At 42.8% G+C, this 18,563-nt stretch overlaps 2 protein-coding genes and 1 long non-coding RNA gene across 4 annotated transcripts; 1 reads left to right on the top strand and 2 right to left on the bottom strand.

The window, feature by feature from the left end:
* Positions 1-334: 334 nt before the first annotated feature.
* Positions 335-4,418, top strand: LOC128455032 (phospholipid hydroperoxide glutathione peroxidase-like). The gene is made up of 7 exons (XM_053438660.1): positions 335-489; positions 1,471-1,565; positions 2,204-2,348; positions 2,661-2,812; positions 3,348-3,372; positions 3,503-3,562; positions 3,914-4,418. The coding sequence occupies exons 1-7, from the start codon at positions 421-423 to the stop codon at positions 3,944-3,946; spliced, it is 579 nt and encodes a 192-aa protein (XP_053294635.1). The 5' UTR covers positions 335-420; the 3' UTR covers positions 3,947-4,418.
* Positions 4,419-9,367: 4,949 nt separating this feature from the next.
* On the bottom strand, positions 9,368-12,705 carry LOC128454913 (uncharacterized). Of its 2 annotated transcripts, XR_008341658.1 has the most exons (4): positions 12,212-12,705; positions 10,853-10,976; positions 10,651-10,740; positions 9,368-10,159 (listed from the first exon to the last, which is right to left on the bottom strand). It is a non-coding gene; the product is annotated as an uncharacterized LOC128454913 (long non-coding RNA). The 2 variants fall into 2 exon arrangements; XR_008341657.1 differs by lacking the exon at positions 12,212-12,705 and having other exon boundaries at positions 10,853-11,162.
* A 1,335-nt stretch (positions 12,706-14,040) lies between these two features.
* On the bottom strand, positions 14,041-15,970 carry LOC128454568 (zinc finger BED domain-containing protein 4-like). Its single transcript, XM_053437992.1, has 3 exons — positions 14,864-15,970; positions 14,150-14,693; positions 14,041-14,061 (listed from the first exon to the last, which is right to left on the bottom strand). Exons 1-3 carry the CDS (start codon positions 15,139-15,141, stop codon positions 14,041-14,043), a joined length of 843 nt encoding a protein of 280 aa, XP_053293967.1. The 5' UTR covers positions 15,142-15,970.
* Between the last annotated feature and the right edge of the window lie 2,593 nt (positions 15,971-18,563).

The following is an 18,563-nucleotide window of genomic DNA, read 5'->3' on the forward strand; positions in this document are numbered from 1 at the left end:
AAAAAGAGGACAGTATTATTGAAGGCTTGATTTTAAGTTTTCAAATAATAAGTTTGACTGCAATGGCTCAAACAGTCATATTTAGGAGAAGAGGGGGGGGGGGGGGGGGGGGGGGCAGTCAGTGATGAGTCAGGTGGAGTGTGATAAAAGGACACACCCTCCCTCATGGTGACCAGAGAGCCTCAAGTCACAACACCAACTGAAATTCAAATAGTTTTTTCTCCATTTGCACTTGTCATCTTGATTTGCATTGATCTCTCTCGGCCGCTGTTCTAACCAAACCGGTCTTACTTTTGAAAAGTTGCCATTTTTCCTCTCAGGTCCTTTCTTATTTCCAATAAAGTTTAAAAAGGTTGCGTGTTGCTGAAGTGGGCGGGCGCTGTACCACATGTGACAGCTGACGTCACAGCGGACGCCGCCATGCTGCAGCTCCTGCGACGCACCGCACTGTTGTGTCTGGTGGCGGAGAGAGGACTAGTAAGAACCATGGTGAGTGGACCGGACTCCTCCGTGTGTGTTTCCTCGTTGACTGTTTTGTGTGGTTCAACCGTGTACGTGTCTGATGCCTGTTTAAACTGCGATTAGAGGTCAGGCAAATCTAGGACGTCTATTTTTAAATGCAGTGCAACAGAGAAATAGGTCCGACTGGGATGCAGCTCGCGCCGCTAGCTTCCTGCAATAATGTCGGCATCTGGTATATACAGTCTATGGTCGGCACGTTTAAATCCAACCAGATACTTTAGTGTTTCTGCTGTGGTGTCGTGACTGCTGTCATCGGCCAGTTTTACTGAGACACCCTGAGATGAAGAGATATGGTTAAAGCTGCTGATAACATCCATTGAGATAAACTATCAAAGCTGCTTGTGGTTAATCCCCTGATTTTGTAATTCGTTCACTTCCTTATTCTGTAATTTCCTGTTCCTGTGTGACACTTAATCACAGACATCTGTTTTCCATGTAATGTCATGGGTTGGGATGTGTTTTATGACACAAACAGGCCGAAGTGCACTGAGATTAAGGAGAAGTTGTGGACCTCCACGTCTTTCCTCACATCTGGATCAGTCATTTTCCTGCAGAATCACTCTTGCCAAAAATTACACGGATATTATTATTTAAAGTCAGTCCATAACAATTATTATCATGATGAATGGCACATTGTTATTACTTTGAAGTTCAAAGAAGAACTTGTGCTCCTGAGTGATCTCTGTAATTTTAAAGGATCAATAAACAGCAAATCACCGAAGCTTCTCATCAATATAAGTTGAACCTTTGTTTTATTTCTACTGATTAATATTACGTTTTGATAATGATTGAGATTGTTTTATTGCCCAGCCCTGACTCGTCTTGTGTAATTCTCAAGTTGACACTTATATTTGCCCTTTGGTTTGCCACCATGGACTTTAACCATGATAAGCTCCACTCTACGTCTTACTCAATCACACCCCCTCACCTTCCTCCACCTTTCTGCAGTGTGCTCAGGTGGGAGACCCGAAGAGCGCCAAGTCCATCTACGAGTTCTCGGCCAAGGACATCGATGGCAATGAGGTGTCACTTGAAAAATACAGGTAAAGTGAATGTATAAAACTTAATATCATACATCCTTATGCTCTAACATAGGCTTTTTACAGTTCACCCAAACATAAAAATCCACTTATTATCTACTCGCCATTATGCCGATGGAGGGGTGGGTGAAGTGTTTGAGTTGATAAAACCCTTTTGGAGTTTCGGGGGGAAGCAGCGTTGCAGCCGGAACCAAATGGACTAACTGCAGCTATCGTTAGAACTGAGACAAGATCAGAGAGACTTCTGTTCTATAACAGAGGACATTTAGGCTGAAAACATGATGAAAATGACACCGTTTCGAGTCTAATTTGAATGTCAGGGCTTACAGACACTTGGATGACATCACAGGAGCACTATGGAGGCATTTTATGTTCGTTTTTTTACATTTGAAGAAGTATTTTCCATTCACGCTGTTTACACCTGAAACTCCTAAAGTGTTTATTTGGAGTCAAACACTTGACTCCCCTCCATCGTCTTAGTGGTGAGTAGATAATTAGTCATTTTTCATTTATGGGTGAATTATCCCTTTTAAGTTGCAAGAATTTGAATAGTATGGAGTTGAAATGTCTTGTGTGGTTGTTCTGACAAGACGTCATTACAAATATGACAAACATTCTTGTTTGCTTTTTGTTCCTGCCAGAGGGTTTGTTTGCATCATTGTAAATGTTGCCTCCAAATGAGGAAAGACCGACGTAAACTACACTCAGCTAGCGAAGATGCACACTTCCTACGCTGAGAAAGGTTTACGAATCCTGGGCTTCCCCTGCAACCAGTTTGGAGGACAGGTAACAAGCATAGCCTGATGACTTTTGATGGTTTCAGATTCTCTATTCTTTACTGTATCACGAGAATGCTGCCCAGTGATGCAATTCATACAACACATCACCCCTGAACTGTTAAACTATTGGCTGTTCATCTTGAACATTCCTTCCATTTCCCAATGTTTCCTGGTTGGATAAATATTTACATGATTATTCATCGTACCATTACGCAGTTTAAACAGACATATTCTGTTTTCATTCCATGTAAAGCTGTATCAATTCAGTTGCAAAACTACGATCAGTATAATCTTTTACTAATATATTTGTGTTTTTCAGGAGCCAGGGACTGAGTCAGAGATTAAAGAGTTTGCCAGAGGTTACAATGCAGAGTTTGATCTCTTCAGTAAGATTGATGTGAACGGAGACAATGCTCACCCTCTGTGGAAGTGGATGAAGGCACAGCCCAAAGGCAAAGGAACCCTGGGAAAGTGAGTTACTGGCCAACTTAACTGTTGACTTTATAAGTATGATGACATTGTGCAACAAACATGTTCATCAGCCAAATGTTCATTATTATCATTCCTCTGTAAAGGAGTCATACTGCTTGTTTGTTAGTCTTTTACTATGATGTTTTGAATCTTGTTATTTGATTCATCATCAGTGAATTTCAAACTTGGTTGGAGGCCTTCGCTTTTTCCCTTTTTGAATATACTGTATATTTAAACAACCAATAATTAATGGCTTTTAACACTAAGTGGATTAGGAAATATGGTAATTCCTCACTTTGTCCTTCTTCAACTTAGCAATAGCTAAAGGCAGCTCATGATTAAAACACTGCAGGTGAAACAGCCTTGAAAGTGTTTGCTCTGTTGTTGTAAAGGTTTGCTTCATTATTAAATCCAATGAAACCAACTGGAATTAAGTTGAACTCCACATTCTGTGTTCAATGGAGGATGAAACGGCAGTTTTTGTGTTAATGGCTGCTGGTTGTGTTATAATAACCTTTTGCCTCTCTCTCCACAGTAACATCAAATGGAACTTCACCAAGGTAATTCACTAATATATTTCCCATTAACCTTTTTTTAAACGAGCATCCTCAGTTCTAGCTCTACTTTCTTACCGCAATTTCATTACAATCCATTTTTGTGCTAATGTGTTTTTATCTCATTACTCAACAGTTTCTTATAAACAAAGAAGGACAAGTGGTGAAGCGATACAGCACAATGGATAACCCTGTTGTAAGTTGCATTCAACCCAAAATAGTTTTTGTAGTTTCATATTGCCATGCATTTCATGAGATGCATCATTTAGTGTTACACTATATGAAATATATGCATTTAGTTTCATGATCTTTTGATTTAGTTGGAACATTATTAATCTCAATTTATTGGATTTTCCTCCCACAATTTGTTGCAATAGATTTGTCATGGTGTCATGGAAATAGTGGATTATAAAGGGAAGATAATTATTGATAAATAATAATCCATTGATCAAATATGTAATAAACAATTATTCTCTGTCCATGGTCTGTAATGGTGTCATTCATCATCTCTGTCATAGTAAAAGTTTCTACTTGTTTCCGTTTGCAGGTGGTGGAGAAAGACCTGCCCTCTTACCTCTAATATGACTTTGTCTTCGTTTGACCCTTGACCTCTTCCATGGACATGAGGGTACTTGTGGGTGTCTGGACCAGTGACGGCTTGTCCGTAAACCCAACATTGGGGAGGGCAAGCCTGATGATCGCCAGCGTGCAACTGACCTACCAGAACTCCCCCACACCAAACCCTGTTAGACCATGTGAGAGGACAGTTTCAACAGTTATCAGAGTAGAGAACCTCCACATTTCACTTCACCCTAAAAATGGCCATTCCTTTGTCTCTCACAAACGCCATCATATCCTTTCTGAATGTTAGTTTACAAGCTTCTGCGTGTTTCAATGTCAGTTTAAAGTAAGGATATAAGATGCCATAAGTTTCACATATTTCTGAAATACTACTGATAACATTATATTGTTCGCACTTAAGTTATGAAAGAGACCATTATATGTACCATAAGAATCTGTTTGATTTGGAAAATAAAAGCTGTGTGACTTTATTTGAATAGCTTACTTGCGTTTTATAACTGATAATAGGTTTTCCTTCATACATTAAGATTACATTAGATTTTAGTTAATAATGCTTTACAGTTATTTCCTGTCAAGTGTAAAGCTTTATATATTTTTTTATATTTCAATAGTGTAATTTTCAGTATTATTCAAAGTACATTAAGAGACTAATTGGTACATTTTATTGACTACAAGTGAAGCCCAATTGAACAAAAGTATGAACCTCTAAAATGAGACACTACCTTAATTGGTATTGGTGGAACTATATATATATAAGCAACAATATGATTGAGTGAAGTCTTGTTTTGAGTATTGAACTAACAACATATAGCTTTTACTGAGCGAAAGCGCCCCCTACAGTCACATGTCATTCATTTTGAGGAAACTGTTTAGATTTCTTAATATTTTATATTTCCTCACTGAATATTGGAGATAAACACTGTTTTTAAGATATATTCACACATATGAATATTAGGTGGTAAATATATTTAAAAGAAACGCTGTAAATGTATTCAGCTAATAATTCATGGCATATTTTTCTTCTTCACATCAGAGAAGGACTACATCCAGATCTACCAAGATAGCATATTAGTGTGGTCTTCTTCAGGGAATGATGTGGCACATGTGGCCGTCTTGTGGTCCGGACGAAATGGAAGAGAGCCTGAAGTTTACCACTTGTAAAATGGCACATGTGTCCCAAACATCCCGAAAGACATGTGGTCCCTTTTTTGGAAAACACGTGGTGCTCTAGGCAAGGTGTAATCTGGATGTGAACCTAACAGTGCAAATGGTAAATATGGCTGAAATAGCACAAAACAAATTGGCTGACATGTGGTATTGCTGTGATGAAGTTGTGGTCCAGATGTGGGAAACACGCTAACACCGCCCAAGTGCCATCTTCATGTGGTACGTGGAGCGGATGTGGTTAAAAATTGGGCTACATTGCAAAATATTTAGTTTTTATGCTGCTACTACACAGGCAGCCATTTACAACAGATGAAGAAAAGAACATTTATCAAAAATGTTGACTTGAATTAATAATTTATCCTTGTGTGATTTATTTATGTTTTAGAACAGGACAATTTAACTTTCATCATGTAAGCTTCAGTTTTATTTGATTTCGTTAGGTTATCTGTAATGTGGGGGTTATCACTTAATTTCATACTCTTAACAGGGCCTGCCCCGGCAATGGTGGCGCCCTAGGCAAGATTTCAAATTGGCGCCCCCCCCCCGACATACTGTCATGCATCCCCAAGAAGTTTTGGACTGTATTTTAAGAGGGAAGCTGACAGGAAATATACTTGGTTTTATTGGACTATTAGCACATCAACTCCATCCATCTCTCATGCTGTGCCTTGATGTGTTGTTTCTCTGCTTCCTTTGGACTATCCCTCCATTTTATGTCCCTTCAGAGTATCTGGTCGTACCTCAAAACCTTCTGGAGCTGTTTGCTGATATTGGCACAGAAACACATCGTGAGATTAGTTTGATTTAAAAAAAATTTCAACTTTACTTGAAATTACTTTTTGATGTGACCCACTTAAAAACTGTAACTGGCTTTACAGCTGACAATGGTGCACCTATATAGAATACACTGTTACACAAGTTCATTTCTTTTTTTTAAATCCATTCTCACATTTCATAATTAATACTTGGCCTCCAGAAAGTTAGTTAATGTGCACAGACAAGTATTAGGAATCATAAGCTGTTTTTCAAGACATAGCACACCTACACTTTGACAAGTGCATGTTTTATTAAAACTATTTCAGATAATTGAATGTCTTCTGATGCATTTTGAAATGATTTAGTTCTTTGCTTTGGGTTTTTAAGCTATATCAGGATTAAGGTGTAAACAGAGACAGTTTCTCTGTTTGAGAAGCAAATTCTCTTCATCTAATATTAATGGTTTATCTAAATTCTTCTAATAGACCTGTAGTTTATCTACTTGACGGTAGGTCTTTTAACAGCTCATTTGTTTTGAATACCCAAGTATCTACCATCGCTACAACTGTGTACCATCATCCATATATTGTTGTGTTCGACTTTGACAGAAGTTTTCTCCTGTTAGTTCAACACGTTTGTGTCGCTTGTAATTCATTTTAATTTTCACCCTGACACAGTATGCTTGTTGCACACAGAGTTCCAAAGGAGATGTGTTGGTAGTAACATTTAAACCAGGATGCTGTGCTCTCAACGCAGCTGTAGTGCAGAGGAATCCAGCAGCCAGCAGGGGGCAGCCTCAGGGCATCACATGGAAACAAGCAGCAGCTTGATTCTATGGAGCCAGAACAGTCTCAAAAGGATTAAATGCACACAGAAATGAATACATGCGCAAAAAAGATCCACAAATACATTTTCAATGCACACACAAATGTTTCATTCCATATATAAGTAAAAAAAATTCACATGTAAAATATAAGATTCATAAACATATTTCCGATGCACACACAAATAGAAAAAAAATTCACAAATATATGCATGTAAAAGTATTTGCAATCTTCATCAAATACATATTTGGAGCTTGTTACATTCATATATAAACTGTTGGACCTGCATTTACAAAGTGCTTTTAATTTGTAAACCTCGCTGCATTTGTGTGTGAGACTTTTGAGACTCCCCTGACACGTCTCTGTTTCACGAATGCGTTTTTTCTAAGAGGGGATCGTCTATAGCCAATCAGATGTCTCACTCCTGTACAGCCAATCACGTGAGTGCCATTACACAACGTCATTAAAACGCGCGCAGGCAGCCTGGAGGTTTTTAGCCCGCCAGCCAATAGACATAGAATTAGTAGACGCTGATCCCCGGCTCCTCACAAACAGTGAACGATGACAACAGAAAAATGATGTTGATGACGCGACAGTTTTGCTGAAATAAAGTGACACCCAGCGGGTCATAATGCTTATGTTATCGTGTCTTAACGCAGCGGTTCCCCGGTATTGTTTCCAAACTGCGTTGCTAATTCAACAGCTTCAACAGCTTGAAGCTACACGGAGGCAGCTAGCTTCCCCCAGCTTCCACACACAGTCAGCAGGGACACCCGATACTAACTACTACCAAGTGTTTGCTTCTAACCTGACGGTGTTTGAGAAACAGTGTCATGAGAGCCTTGGGATTAAAGTCAGCGGGTTTTTGCGCTGTTCCCACCGCAGTTAGCATGGTGGCTAGCCCGCTATCCCCATTATCAAAGTTCGTTATAACCGTATGTGACCGTACACACATGCTGTAAGTGCTCTAACCAGCCACATTTTTCTAACTACACGTCGAAATGGCGGACAGCCCACGGATAGCACTTGGCTGTGATTGGTCCACTAAAAACATAATTTCCGCCCGGCGTCATTTCCGGACCTCTAACTTCCTGTTTCATTCCCTAAATCACAATAAACCTAAATCACAACTACGACTCTATGATTAATGTGACAAGTGTGTTAAGCCAGCGGCGTTGTCAGGCTGACTGTGGCTGGTTAGAGCACTTACGGCATGTGTGTACGGTCACATGAGGTTATAACGAACTTCGGGCTAGCCACCATGCTAACTGCGGTGGGAACAGCGCAAAAACCCGCTGACTTAAATCCCAAGGCTCTCATGACACTGTTTCTCAAACACCGTCAGGTTAGAAGCAAACACTTGGTAGTAGTTAGTATCGGGTGTCCCTGCTGACTGTGTGTGGAAGCTGGGGGGAAGCTAGCTGCCTCCGTGTAGCTTCAAGCTGTTGCAGCTGTTGAATTAGCAACGCAGTTTGGAAACAATACCGGGGAACCGCTGCGTTAAGACACGATAACATAAGCATTATGACCCGCTGGGTGTCACTTTATTTCAGCAAAACTGTCGCGTCATCAACAGCCCTTTTCTGTTGTCATCGTTCACTGTTTGTGAGGAGCCGGGGATCAGCGTCTACTAATTCTATGTCTATTGGCTGGCGGGCTAAAAACCTCCAGGCTGCCTGCGCGCGTTTTAATGACGTCGTGTAATGGCACTCACGTGATTGGCTGTACAGGAGTGAGACATCTGATTGGCTATAGACGATCCCCTCTTAGAAAAAACGCATTCGTGAAACAGAGACGCGTCAGGGGAGTCTCAAAAGTCTCAAAAGTCTCACACACAAATGCAGCGAGGTTTACAAATTAAAAGCACTTTGTAAATGCAGGTCCAACAGTTTATATATGAATGTAACAAGCTCCAAATATGTATTTGATGAAGATTGCAAATACTTTTACATGCATATATTTGTGAATTTTTTCTATTTGTGTGTGCATCGGAAATATGTTTATGAATCTTATATTTTACATGTGAATTTTTTTTACTTATATATGGAATGAAACATATTTGTGTGTGCATTGAAAATGTATTTGTGGATCTTTTTGGCGCATGTATTCATTTCTGTGTGCATTTAATCCTTTTGAGACTGTTCTGGCTCCATATAATTCTTGAAAGGCGTCCGACGACAAGGCTGGAAACTACTGGGTTATTCTCTAGCAATAGGTTTTTAAAGCATGTTAAATCATCCAGTATCTAAAATCCAAAAATATAAAAGTAACTTTAAGTAAGGCTGTCAAGTATATGTAGAAAAGTAGAACATATTTTTTCTGACGTGTGTATCAAAAGCAGCATAGAATTATGGAGGACCATACATGACTTAAAGGGGACATATTATGCCCATTTCACCACAGTTGATATGGTTCCTTGGGGTCTTAATGAAATGTCTGTAACATTTTTTGTTAAAAATACCACAAGGATAATTTAAAACAGCACCTTTTTACTCTGTCTAAAACAGCCCTCCTCAGATCGACCTGTTTTGAGGGCCCCGCCCCCCTCTCACCCCGCCCCCATCTTACCCCACCCCCTTTCACCCCTCTCATCCCGCCCCCTTCTCACCCCTCCCCCCTCTCATGGAGGTGTAGGACATATCGTTTTTACCTCCATTAATTAGCCTGTTTGAATGTGTTCTTCAACATCTATAGGGCAGATTATGGGCCTTTATGTCTAAAAGGAATAGAGCAGTAAGTTTTTTTTTTTTTATGCATGAGATATCAGTCATTTCTGCAATAAAATTATGACTGAGGAATAAAATACATAAATTACTCTTCCCTCTGTATTACTTTGCTAACTGCTCATCTTACACGTGTCAATTGTTGACATGTTACATATCAAACATTAAAAGCACACAACTGTTTCTATAAACTTTTATTGTCAGAAAGATTGCTAGAAAGATTGCCACAGAGCTTTTTAATCAGTTATTAAATGTACTGGCTGGGACAGAGGTAATAAATACAAAAAATACCAAGTATAATAAATACATTCATTACAAAAATGCAATTTGTGCCATCAGTAGCTATACTGTAAACAAAGGAACACTTTATATTTGTGTGTCACCTTTTATTCTCTAAATACAATGTGAACTTTGCTCAGCCGTTATAGGTATTTGGCGTACAGAAGCTTTGTGAGCTGGTGTTGAGGCCCTCTGGGCCGGAGAATCAGGGTGGTCCTGCCCTCCTGCTCGGTGCTCCAGATACGCAGAGTGTTCCCTGATGCTCAGGGAAGTTATATAGGGTTCAGACCTGCCCTTGATTGAAACTCGACACATAGCTGGCTATAACTTCCTGCTTGTCAGGTTTCTCATACTAGGCAGAGAGATCCTCAGGTTTTGAGATCTTCAGCACCTCATTCACATATGGGGCCGGGTCCTGAAAAACCTCATGAAAGATGAGGTCCAACAGGTTATCCATGTAATCTGTAATACAAATTGGGGAAAAAGTTGGACATTTTGCACTTTTTTGTATTTATTATTTTCTTTTTATAATTACATTATTCTATTTATCGTGAAGACGATAAATAAATAGTCTTTAAATGGTGAAGACCATTTAAAGACAGCAGTTAATTGATATGTTATTTATGTTTCACATACTGTTTTCACATTGTTTGGCTTTTAAATAGAGCCTGTGAGAATCACGGAAGATTGCTTCTGCTTTCACCGGCTTTTCTGTGCACTCGCCCTTCTTATATATTACATCTGTCCCCCGCCGACACACAGGACAAACCTCAAACAGCTCCAGGAGGCAGTTTTCATAGACACTATATGTGGGTGTCTTATGAACAGGGTTGGAAGATTCCATTCTATTAGAACGACTAAGATTTCACCAAAAGGCTGCAACAGCTAAAAAAGTGTAGGATGGTAATCTATGTGATTATTGAAATGTTTAGATTAAATATTGAGTCACTCACGTCACATCTTGTCCTCTCCCTCCTCCAAGCAAGGTCTCTTACAGCTGAGGTCCCAACACCGACATCAGTGCAGCACAGTTTTCTGTGTGCCTATGATAAAACAGACACAATATCCATGGAGTCACAACAAATGAGATGCTGTTACAACTTTAACACGGAGACACAATCAATGACATGACGAAGTAACTGAGGGTAAACAAACCTGTACTTTTGTAGTGAGGTCGCAGTGTTTTCATAGAAAGCTGCGTTCCATGTGTGCGCATCTTTGGTGGGTCCGTCTGGCATGCTACGTGATGTAGCCTAGCACCGTGAACAGATGTGCTTGCCTGAACACCAAAAGCAGCAATGTTATTCATGTTTGTACTACTGTCATGCATACAAGGATACAAGGACACATTTCCCCAAACTAGGGCTGGTAATGAATAATCGTTCTATTCCCGCACATTATGACAACAACATACTCCGGTATCTTGAACGAGCGGCCATAGCAGCAGCTGCAGCTGGAAGTTAGGTTCGTGAGTGTTGTGCTCTCCAACCCCCCCCCCCCCCCCCCCCGCTCGCGTGTCCTCCCGTTAGTACTGTGCCGCTGATTTTTTTCCCAAGGCAGCACTGGGCTGGAAGTTCGCTACGGCCGACACTCGTAGCAGCTGCTACAAACATCCGTAGCTAACTTCAAGCTCCAGCAGCTACAACCGGAGCTCGTAGCAGCTGCTACAAACATCCGTAGCTAACTTCAAACTACAGCAGCTACAACCGGAGCTCGTAGCAGCTGCTACAAGCATCCGTAGCTAACTTCAAGCTCCAGCAGCTACAACCGGAGCTCGTAGCAGCTGCTACAAACATCCGTAGCTAACTTCAAGCTCCAGCAGCTACAACCGGAGCTCGTAGCAGCTACTACAAACATCCGTAGCTAACTTCAAACTACAGCAGCTACAACCGGAGCTCGTAGCAGCTACTACAAGCATCCGTAGCTAACTTCAAGCTCCAGCAGCTACAACCGGAGCTCGTAGCAGCTACTACAAGCATCCGTAGCTAACTTCAAGCTCCAGCAGCTACAACCGGAGCTCGTAGCAGCTACTACAAACATCCGTAGCTAACTTCAAACTACAGCAGCTACAACCGGAGCTCGTAGCAGCTACTACAAACATCCGTAGCTAACTTCAAACTACAGCAGCTACAACCGGAGCTCGTAGCAGCTACTACAAACATCCGTAGCTAACTTCAAGCTCCAGCAGCTACAACCAGAGCTCGTAGCAGCTACTACCGGGGTTCGTAGTAGCTGCTAAGGGGCTCGTAGTAGGTGCTACGGCCCCTCAAGCGGAGGGGGGGGGGGAGAGAGCGTGGAGAGCACAACACTCACGAACCTGCCGTGCGATCACCGTGGACTCTCGCCAGCCGTCCTCATTAATGAAAACTCCTGTAAAGTCTCTACCTATCCCCCACCACTACATACTAGCCCCCCACCCCCTCACACACACGGCACAACATGCTAACGGCACTAGCCTCCACACAAAATGTCTAAAAGAAGCAAATACCAGAATTATAAAAAAAAAAGACTTACATTTCCCTCGTCTTCAGTATTGCCATGGAAAGATGGCACCGACCCCTCTTTCAATAACAACCTTTTAGAGAATCCAGCGTTATATTGGCCCAGTTGATAAAACAGTCCGATTCAAAGTGGTGGCAGGAACGTTGCCATCATATATGAACTCAATCCATCTCAATCTTGTGTCTTCTGAAGCTGGAGTCACATAAAAACATGTTTGCAGCCGACCACCGATTCATGCTGCTAGTTAGCTAATCCAAGTGTTTCCAAGGCTTGCAAGAATGAAATGGCGGACACCGGTGGACCGAGCTTATATAAAGTGGGAGGGTCCATCTAGGGGTGGGTCGAGTGGTAGTGGGGGAGTGCATAGAGCTATGGGGGAATGTACTAAATGGGCATTTTTCGACTATGACGTCTATTTCGGGGGAAATTCCATTGGACGCACTTTAGCACATAGTTTCTGAAATAGAGGAACCACAACAAATCGCCGGAGTGATTTTTTTCCAGAGTTTTTGGGACGGTAGACATGCCAGATACCCAAACTAATGTGTAGAAGCACTACAAAAGTGGAATTTTCATAATATGTCCCCTTTAAGTAAAAATAAATAAATAAATAAATGTATAAATAAATACAGAAATAAATAAAAAAGGAAATAAATAAATTAATACAGAAATAAGTGAATAAATATGTTAATAACAAAAGAAATGTCAAAAGAAATGTCTTAAATATATTTGCACATTTATTTATTCCCTGATACATTTCCTTTTCACTTGCAGTGTCCTTATGCTAATGAGAAAGGCGGGCCTAACCTTAGTCTCATGCAGGATTGGTCACAGGAGTGTAATGATCCATCCCTACGTCTGCCTCTCAATGCTGACTGGTGTCCAGTAGCTGTTTCCAGCGTTGAGCCAGTTCACACTTAAAATGAACTAGTTCAAGTTCACAGGTTAGTTCAGGTTATTTTTTATTGGGATGATTTAGGTGTCGGTAGTCCTGACTGTGAGCGTCACGTGTTCTACTGAGCACAAGGAGCGAGCCGAGAGGAGAAGGAGGAAACAGAAACTCCAGCTCGGTACGAACCACCTGCAGCCTCTGCTCTGATCATGAAGCAACTGATCTCTGAGCAGATGTGACCAGAGAAGCTCTGTGTTTCCACTGTTCTAGTTAATACTTAAAACTAGTTCATTTTAAGTGTGAACTGGCTCAACGCTGCAAACAGCTACTGGACACCAGTCAGCATTGAGAGGCAGACGTAGGGATGGATCATTACACTCCTGTGACCAATCCTGCATGAGACTAAGGTTAGGCCCGCCTTTCTCATTAGCATAAGGACACTGCAAGTGAAAAGGAAATGTATCAGGGAATAAATAAATGTGCAAATATATTTAAGACATTTCTTTTGACATTTCTTTTGTTATTAACATATTTATTCACTTATTCTGTATTAATTAATTAATTTCCTTTTTTATTTATTTCTGTATTTATTTATACATTTATTTATTTTTACTAGGGCTGTGAAATGATTAAAAATTTTAATCAAATTAATCACAGGTTTCTGTGGATTAATCATGATTAATCACATATTACCGATTTTCGCGGTATATTTGTAAGAACAAAACAATTTATGACAAAAGACGGATATATACATTTAACATGTTCTTTTTTATTCATATGGTTGAATAAAACATTTTTCTTTCTTTTTAAATCAAACATAAAAACAATGGCTAAGAAGCCCAAATCATGTCTAAGATTGTGGAACATTTTTCTCTATTTTGTCAAACAAACATTAACCACACCATGACACAATCTAATGCCTCTAAAGGCCCTCTTAGCTAGTCTTCCTTTAGCCAGTTGGTGAGGCATACTAATTTGTTCACGTTCTCTGACAGTAAAGCTGACCGCTTCTTTTGCACAATGTGTCCTGTGACTGAGAACAGTCTTTCACATGGAACCGTGGATGCGGGAGAGGCTAGATATTTGCGAGCTAGTGAGGCCAGCTGCTCATGGGCTCCTGAATGAGATGACCACCACTCCAAGGGGCAGTCCTCCATACCAATGCTGGGCTCTGCTCTGTACCTGTGTAGAGCTCTGTGAGGCTGCTGCACCTCTTCCTCTGATTCAGAATCTGAGCCCATTACCAGAAGGCTCATTTTCTTCTTGGGTGGCCCATCTTCAGCAGCTTGTGGAGCCCTCCTGGCCCTGGGTGACTGTTCCTGCAGCAATCTTTCAAGTGTGGTCCACACCTCTGGTCTCTCACTCTTGGGTAGGCTCTTCAGGTCTTTAAAACGTGGATCCAGCGCTGTTGCAATCTTGAGCCATTCATTGTTGGTATTTTTTTGACGGGAGGCTAGGTCTGTCTTGAATGCCGTCTTAAATTTCACCACATATGCAGGGTCATCTTCGGTGACTTCCATTACATGACGCAGGTGGCAGAGTGCAGGCAGTACCACAGAGCAGGAGACATAGGCCTCCCCACCCAGAATTTCCGTTACATACCTTCAGTGGAAAAACACAGACACAGACACACACACGCACACACACACACAAAAAGATGGAGGAGGTGAGAGAGAGAGTTAAGTTATTAGAACAGGTACACAAATATAATTTGAATTTAATCAGTTCAACTTAATATTAGCCTAATAGTCACATTATCATGGATTGCTTACTTGCAGGGATCTAGAAGAGACTCCAGTCTCTGCAGTTTGTCCCATTCTTGTTGTGTAAGCATCACTAGTTTGTGGTTGTGCTGGTCCAGGGCTGCTGTCACTGCATCCTTATTGCCGATCAGACGCTTAACCATGTCCAGCGTTGAGTTCCAGCGTGTTGGGACGTCTTGGATCAGTGGCTGCTGCACCTGCATGCGGTTCTCTTGCTCTGCGTTGAGCTCCAACAGTGGGGCTGTGTTTGAAGTGGCCGACAATTTTGCGACACTTGGACAGCGCATTCACAAATCCGCTGTCAGCGAGGCTCACGGTGATGCTTCTCTGCAAGATGTGAGCGATGCACGGCATGTGTTCATATGAAAGTAGTCCAGCCGCGGCTATCATATTGCGTGCACTGTCTGTCCCTATAGTGGTCGTTTTGTCTTCAATTGCCCAGTTGCTTGCAACAGTTTGGAACTGTTCCGCACATGCCTCTGCAAAGTGGCGCTCTTCTGTTTTCATGCACGTTAGTGCAAACGACTTTAACTTCCATCCGTCGGTGATTAGATGTGCAGTTACACCCAGGTAGTTATTGTTACTCACAGAGGTCCAGTGATCCCCTGTCAGCGCCACATAATTCGTAGCAGCCAAGTCATTTTCCTTTTTTTTCTTTTCAGCTTCATACAGCTCGTCGATTTGAGTCATTATTGTGCGTCTTTGCGGTGCTCTGATGCTCGAGTCCCCCGTTGCCACTCGCAAAACTTCGGTGAACCCCTCATCCTCAACAATATTAATCGGTCTACAGCTTTTTGCAATCCACTTGGCAACTGTGCTAGTCAACTTGTCACAGGCAGACTTAGTGAGGGGCCTACGTTGTTCAGTCAGAGTGGTTTGGCGCATTGCACTTGAACGCCCCTCGCCGACAAACGCATGCTTCGCGTTGAGGTGGTACTTTAGGCTGGTATTGCTACGGTGAAACGATAACATCTTCCCGCAGAGTGTGCACATCACCTTGGTTTTATTGAATGTTCCATCTTTGTTTTTTTGGAACACGAATTTCCCATCCAGAAGGTCCTCAGGTTCATCAGAGTTATCCATGTTTGTTTGTTTGGATGGCAGCTGCCGTCTGACTGCAACTCCGAGCGGCGACTAGTGCAGAGCGCTTGGAATTGTGGGTATATTGGAAGCTCATTCTGCGCATGCGTTAAATGCGTTAAAAAAAAAACCCGAATTAATCCTGTAATTTAATCATAACGCGTTAACGCGTTATTTTTCACAGCCCTAATTTTTACTTAAGTCATGTATGGTCCTCCATAGAAATGTGTTTGACGATCGAATTGTGAAAGTAAAGTTACAAAGCTGGTTTTACCGTAATGAGTCAAACAGCGCGGTTCAAATTGAAAAGATTCTCTGAATACAGTCGAGATGGCGAATCTCTCTTTTGAAATGCTAGGGACACAACTGGTGCAACAGTTGTTTCGCCCTAATCAAACTCCCCCCCCCCATCCTCCTCACCCATGAGTTCGGACCCAGCTCCTGTGTTCACTGGTGTCCTGGTTCCATAGGCAGCGTATAGTGGCGTAGGGCTGGCTCATCCCTGTGGCCCAGGGAGCGCATTTATCCGCGCTGGTTCAGGGGTAAATGACGCCGGTCTTCACAGGTGACTGACCCTAAGCAAGCCTGTAGCCGCCTGCCCCCCACCAGTAGTGATGGAAAGTTCGGATCTTTTTACCGTGTCGGTTCTTTGAATCTCGTTCAGTAAAATGAACGAATCTCTTTTTGAGTCATTCGTTCGTTTCAAGGGGGGGGGGGGGGGGGTGCAAACGATCCAAAGACTCGTACCCGGCAGATGAACGAATCGTTCAACTCCCGACCGTGTGTTTGGATCAATGATCGGGTTCATCTGCCCACTGAGTCTTCGGCCACACAGAGCGAGCGGCGCACGGGAAAATCGCCCGGCACCTCCATACCGCTGCACGTCCACCCGGACATGAACGGGAATCTATGGAGCTGCTGATCCGCACGCTGCCAGCACATCCAGCTGGCCCGCCGCATCCGCGGACACAGAGCTTAAACTGCTGCTGATCCACTGACTATAACAACGCCGCATTCAAATAAAAATGTGGGAAAGAATATTGTACAGTATCTAATATTGTGTTGGTCATATTTAAATCATTCATTATTTTTTTGGGGGGGGGGGGGAGAGAGGATAAAATAAAAGAATCGCATATTAAATCTTAATCGTTCAGCCCTATTCACAAGTCATAATGACTGGTTTTGTTATTTTCACTTTACATTTACACTTACAGTTTAGTGCAGTGTAATTATTTCCCGTGATAATTAAATGCCAGTTTGACAATAAATGACAATTTAAAACCATACAAACTGTCATGTTTTACTGTATTTAATAGAGGAGGTTTTCTTAAAAAATATATGATCTGCCACACAAAAGCTGTCAGTCATGGCTGCTTTTTAACAGCGGTCACGCGAAAGGGGATGAGGTAACTGTTTCCTCTTCTGAGCCTATGGAGGTCATGTAGAAAATGATCCAAAGACTCGTACCCGGCAGATGAACGAATCGTTCACCTCCCGACCGTGTCTTCAGATCAGTGTTTCGTTCTTCTGCCAACAGAGTCTTCGGATCAGTGATTCGTTCATCTGCCGGATACGAGTCTTTGGATCCCTTTTCACGTGACCTGCATCAGCCTATGCAACAGTCCCGATGCGCGCCCACGAGAAAATGAACGAATCTCTCTTTGAGAGGACTCGTTACTCCCGAGTCCTTGTAAGGATTCGTTCAAAACGAACGAATCGTTCACGCCGACACATCACTACCCACCAGGAGATTGTGTGCTTGTGTGTGTGGCCGCGGCACTTCCCGGTTCTTCCCGGCACTACTCTGCCGGTGCGAACAGCCCAAGTATTTAATATGGGCGAGGAAAGAAGGGGGACCGCTTTTCGCGGCGCTCCCGGTGCTGCCGGTGCGTCCTGGGGTTAGAGGATGATGGTGTGACGTTACTGTATTGTTTTACATTGCATGTGTCACGTCATGATAAATCAGTCTTTTGAGCCGCCCTCTCGGTAATTTGCACCCTAGGCCAGTGATTTTCAACCAGTGTGCCGCGGCACACTAGTGTGCCGTGAGAGATCGTCAGGTGTGCCGTGGGAAATTATCTAATATCTAGTGTTGCACCGAAGATGTTTACCGACATCTGCACATCGGTAATAAACTTGACTTTCACCGATATCATTGGTATTTGTGGTTAAACCGCTGGGCACGTGCCGCGGCTGGGGGAGCAGTCGCCCCGTCGCCCTCCTCTCCACGCCTCCGGAGAACCGGCGTGCGGCACGCCTCGACGTTTTTTTGGGGGGGAGGTCCTCTTCTGCGGTGCCTCACGGCGTCAGTGGTGTGGGGGCTTTCTTTCTCTTGGACCGCGGGGTGGTGTCCCCCGCCGGTGCGGTAGGCGGGCCGTTGGAGGGGACCGGGTACGGCGGTTGGCGGCGGCAACTCGTGTCGGGACCTTGTCGCGGATCACCTCAGCTACGGCGCCCGCTAGGGGAACCCTCCGTTCGTGCGGGGGCCCCCTGGCGGTGCGCCTCGGCTGGCACCTAGCAGCTGACTCTGGTGCGGACCAGGGGAATCCGACTGTTTAATTAAAACAAAGCATCGCGAAGGCCCACGGTGGGTGTTGACGCGATGTGGTTTCTGCCCAGTGCTCTGAAT

This window comes from Pleuronectes platessa, chromosome 13 (assembly GCF_947347685.1).
Source record: "Pleuronectes platessa chromosome 13, fPlePla1.1, whole genome shotgun sequence".
NCBI classification, from domain to species: domain Eukaryota; kingdom Metazoa; phylum Chordata; class Actinopteri; order Pleuronectiformes; family Pleuronectidae; genus Pleuronectes; species Pleuronectes platessa.

Coding starts and splice junctions, on each gene's coding strand:
- LOC128454568 (XM_053437992.1), bottom strand. CDS start 15,141: ATGCGCTGTCCAAGTGTCGCAAAATTGTCGGCCACTTCAAACACAGCC. Junction 14,694..14,863: donor TCTCTTCTAGATCCCTGCAA/GTAAGCAATCCA, acceptor TTTCCACTGAAG/GTATGTAACGGAAATTCTGG. Junction 14,062..14,149: donor TAGCCTCTCCCGCATCCACG/GTTCCATGTGAA, acceptor TGAACAAATTAG/TATGCCTCACCAACTGGCTA.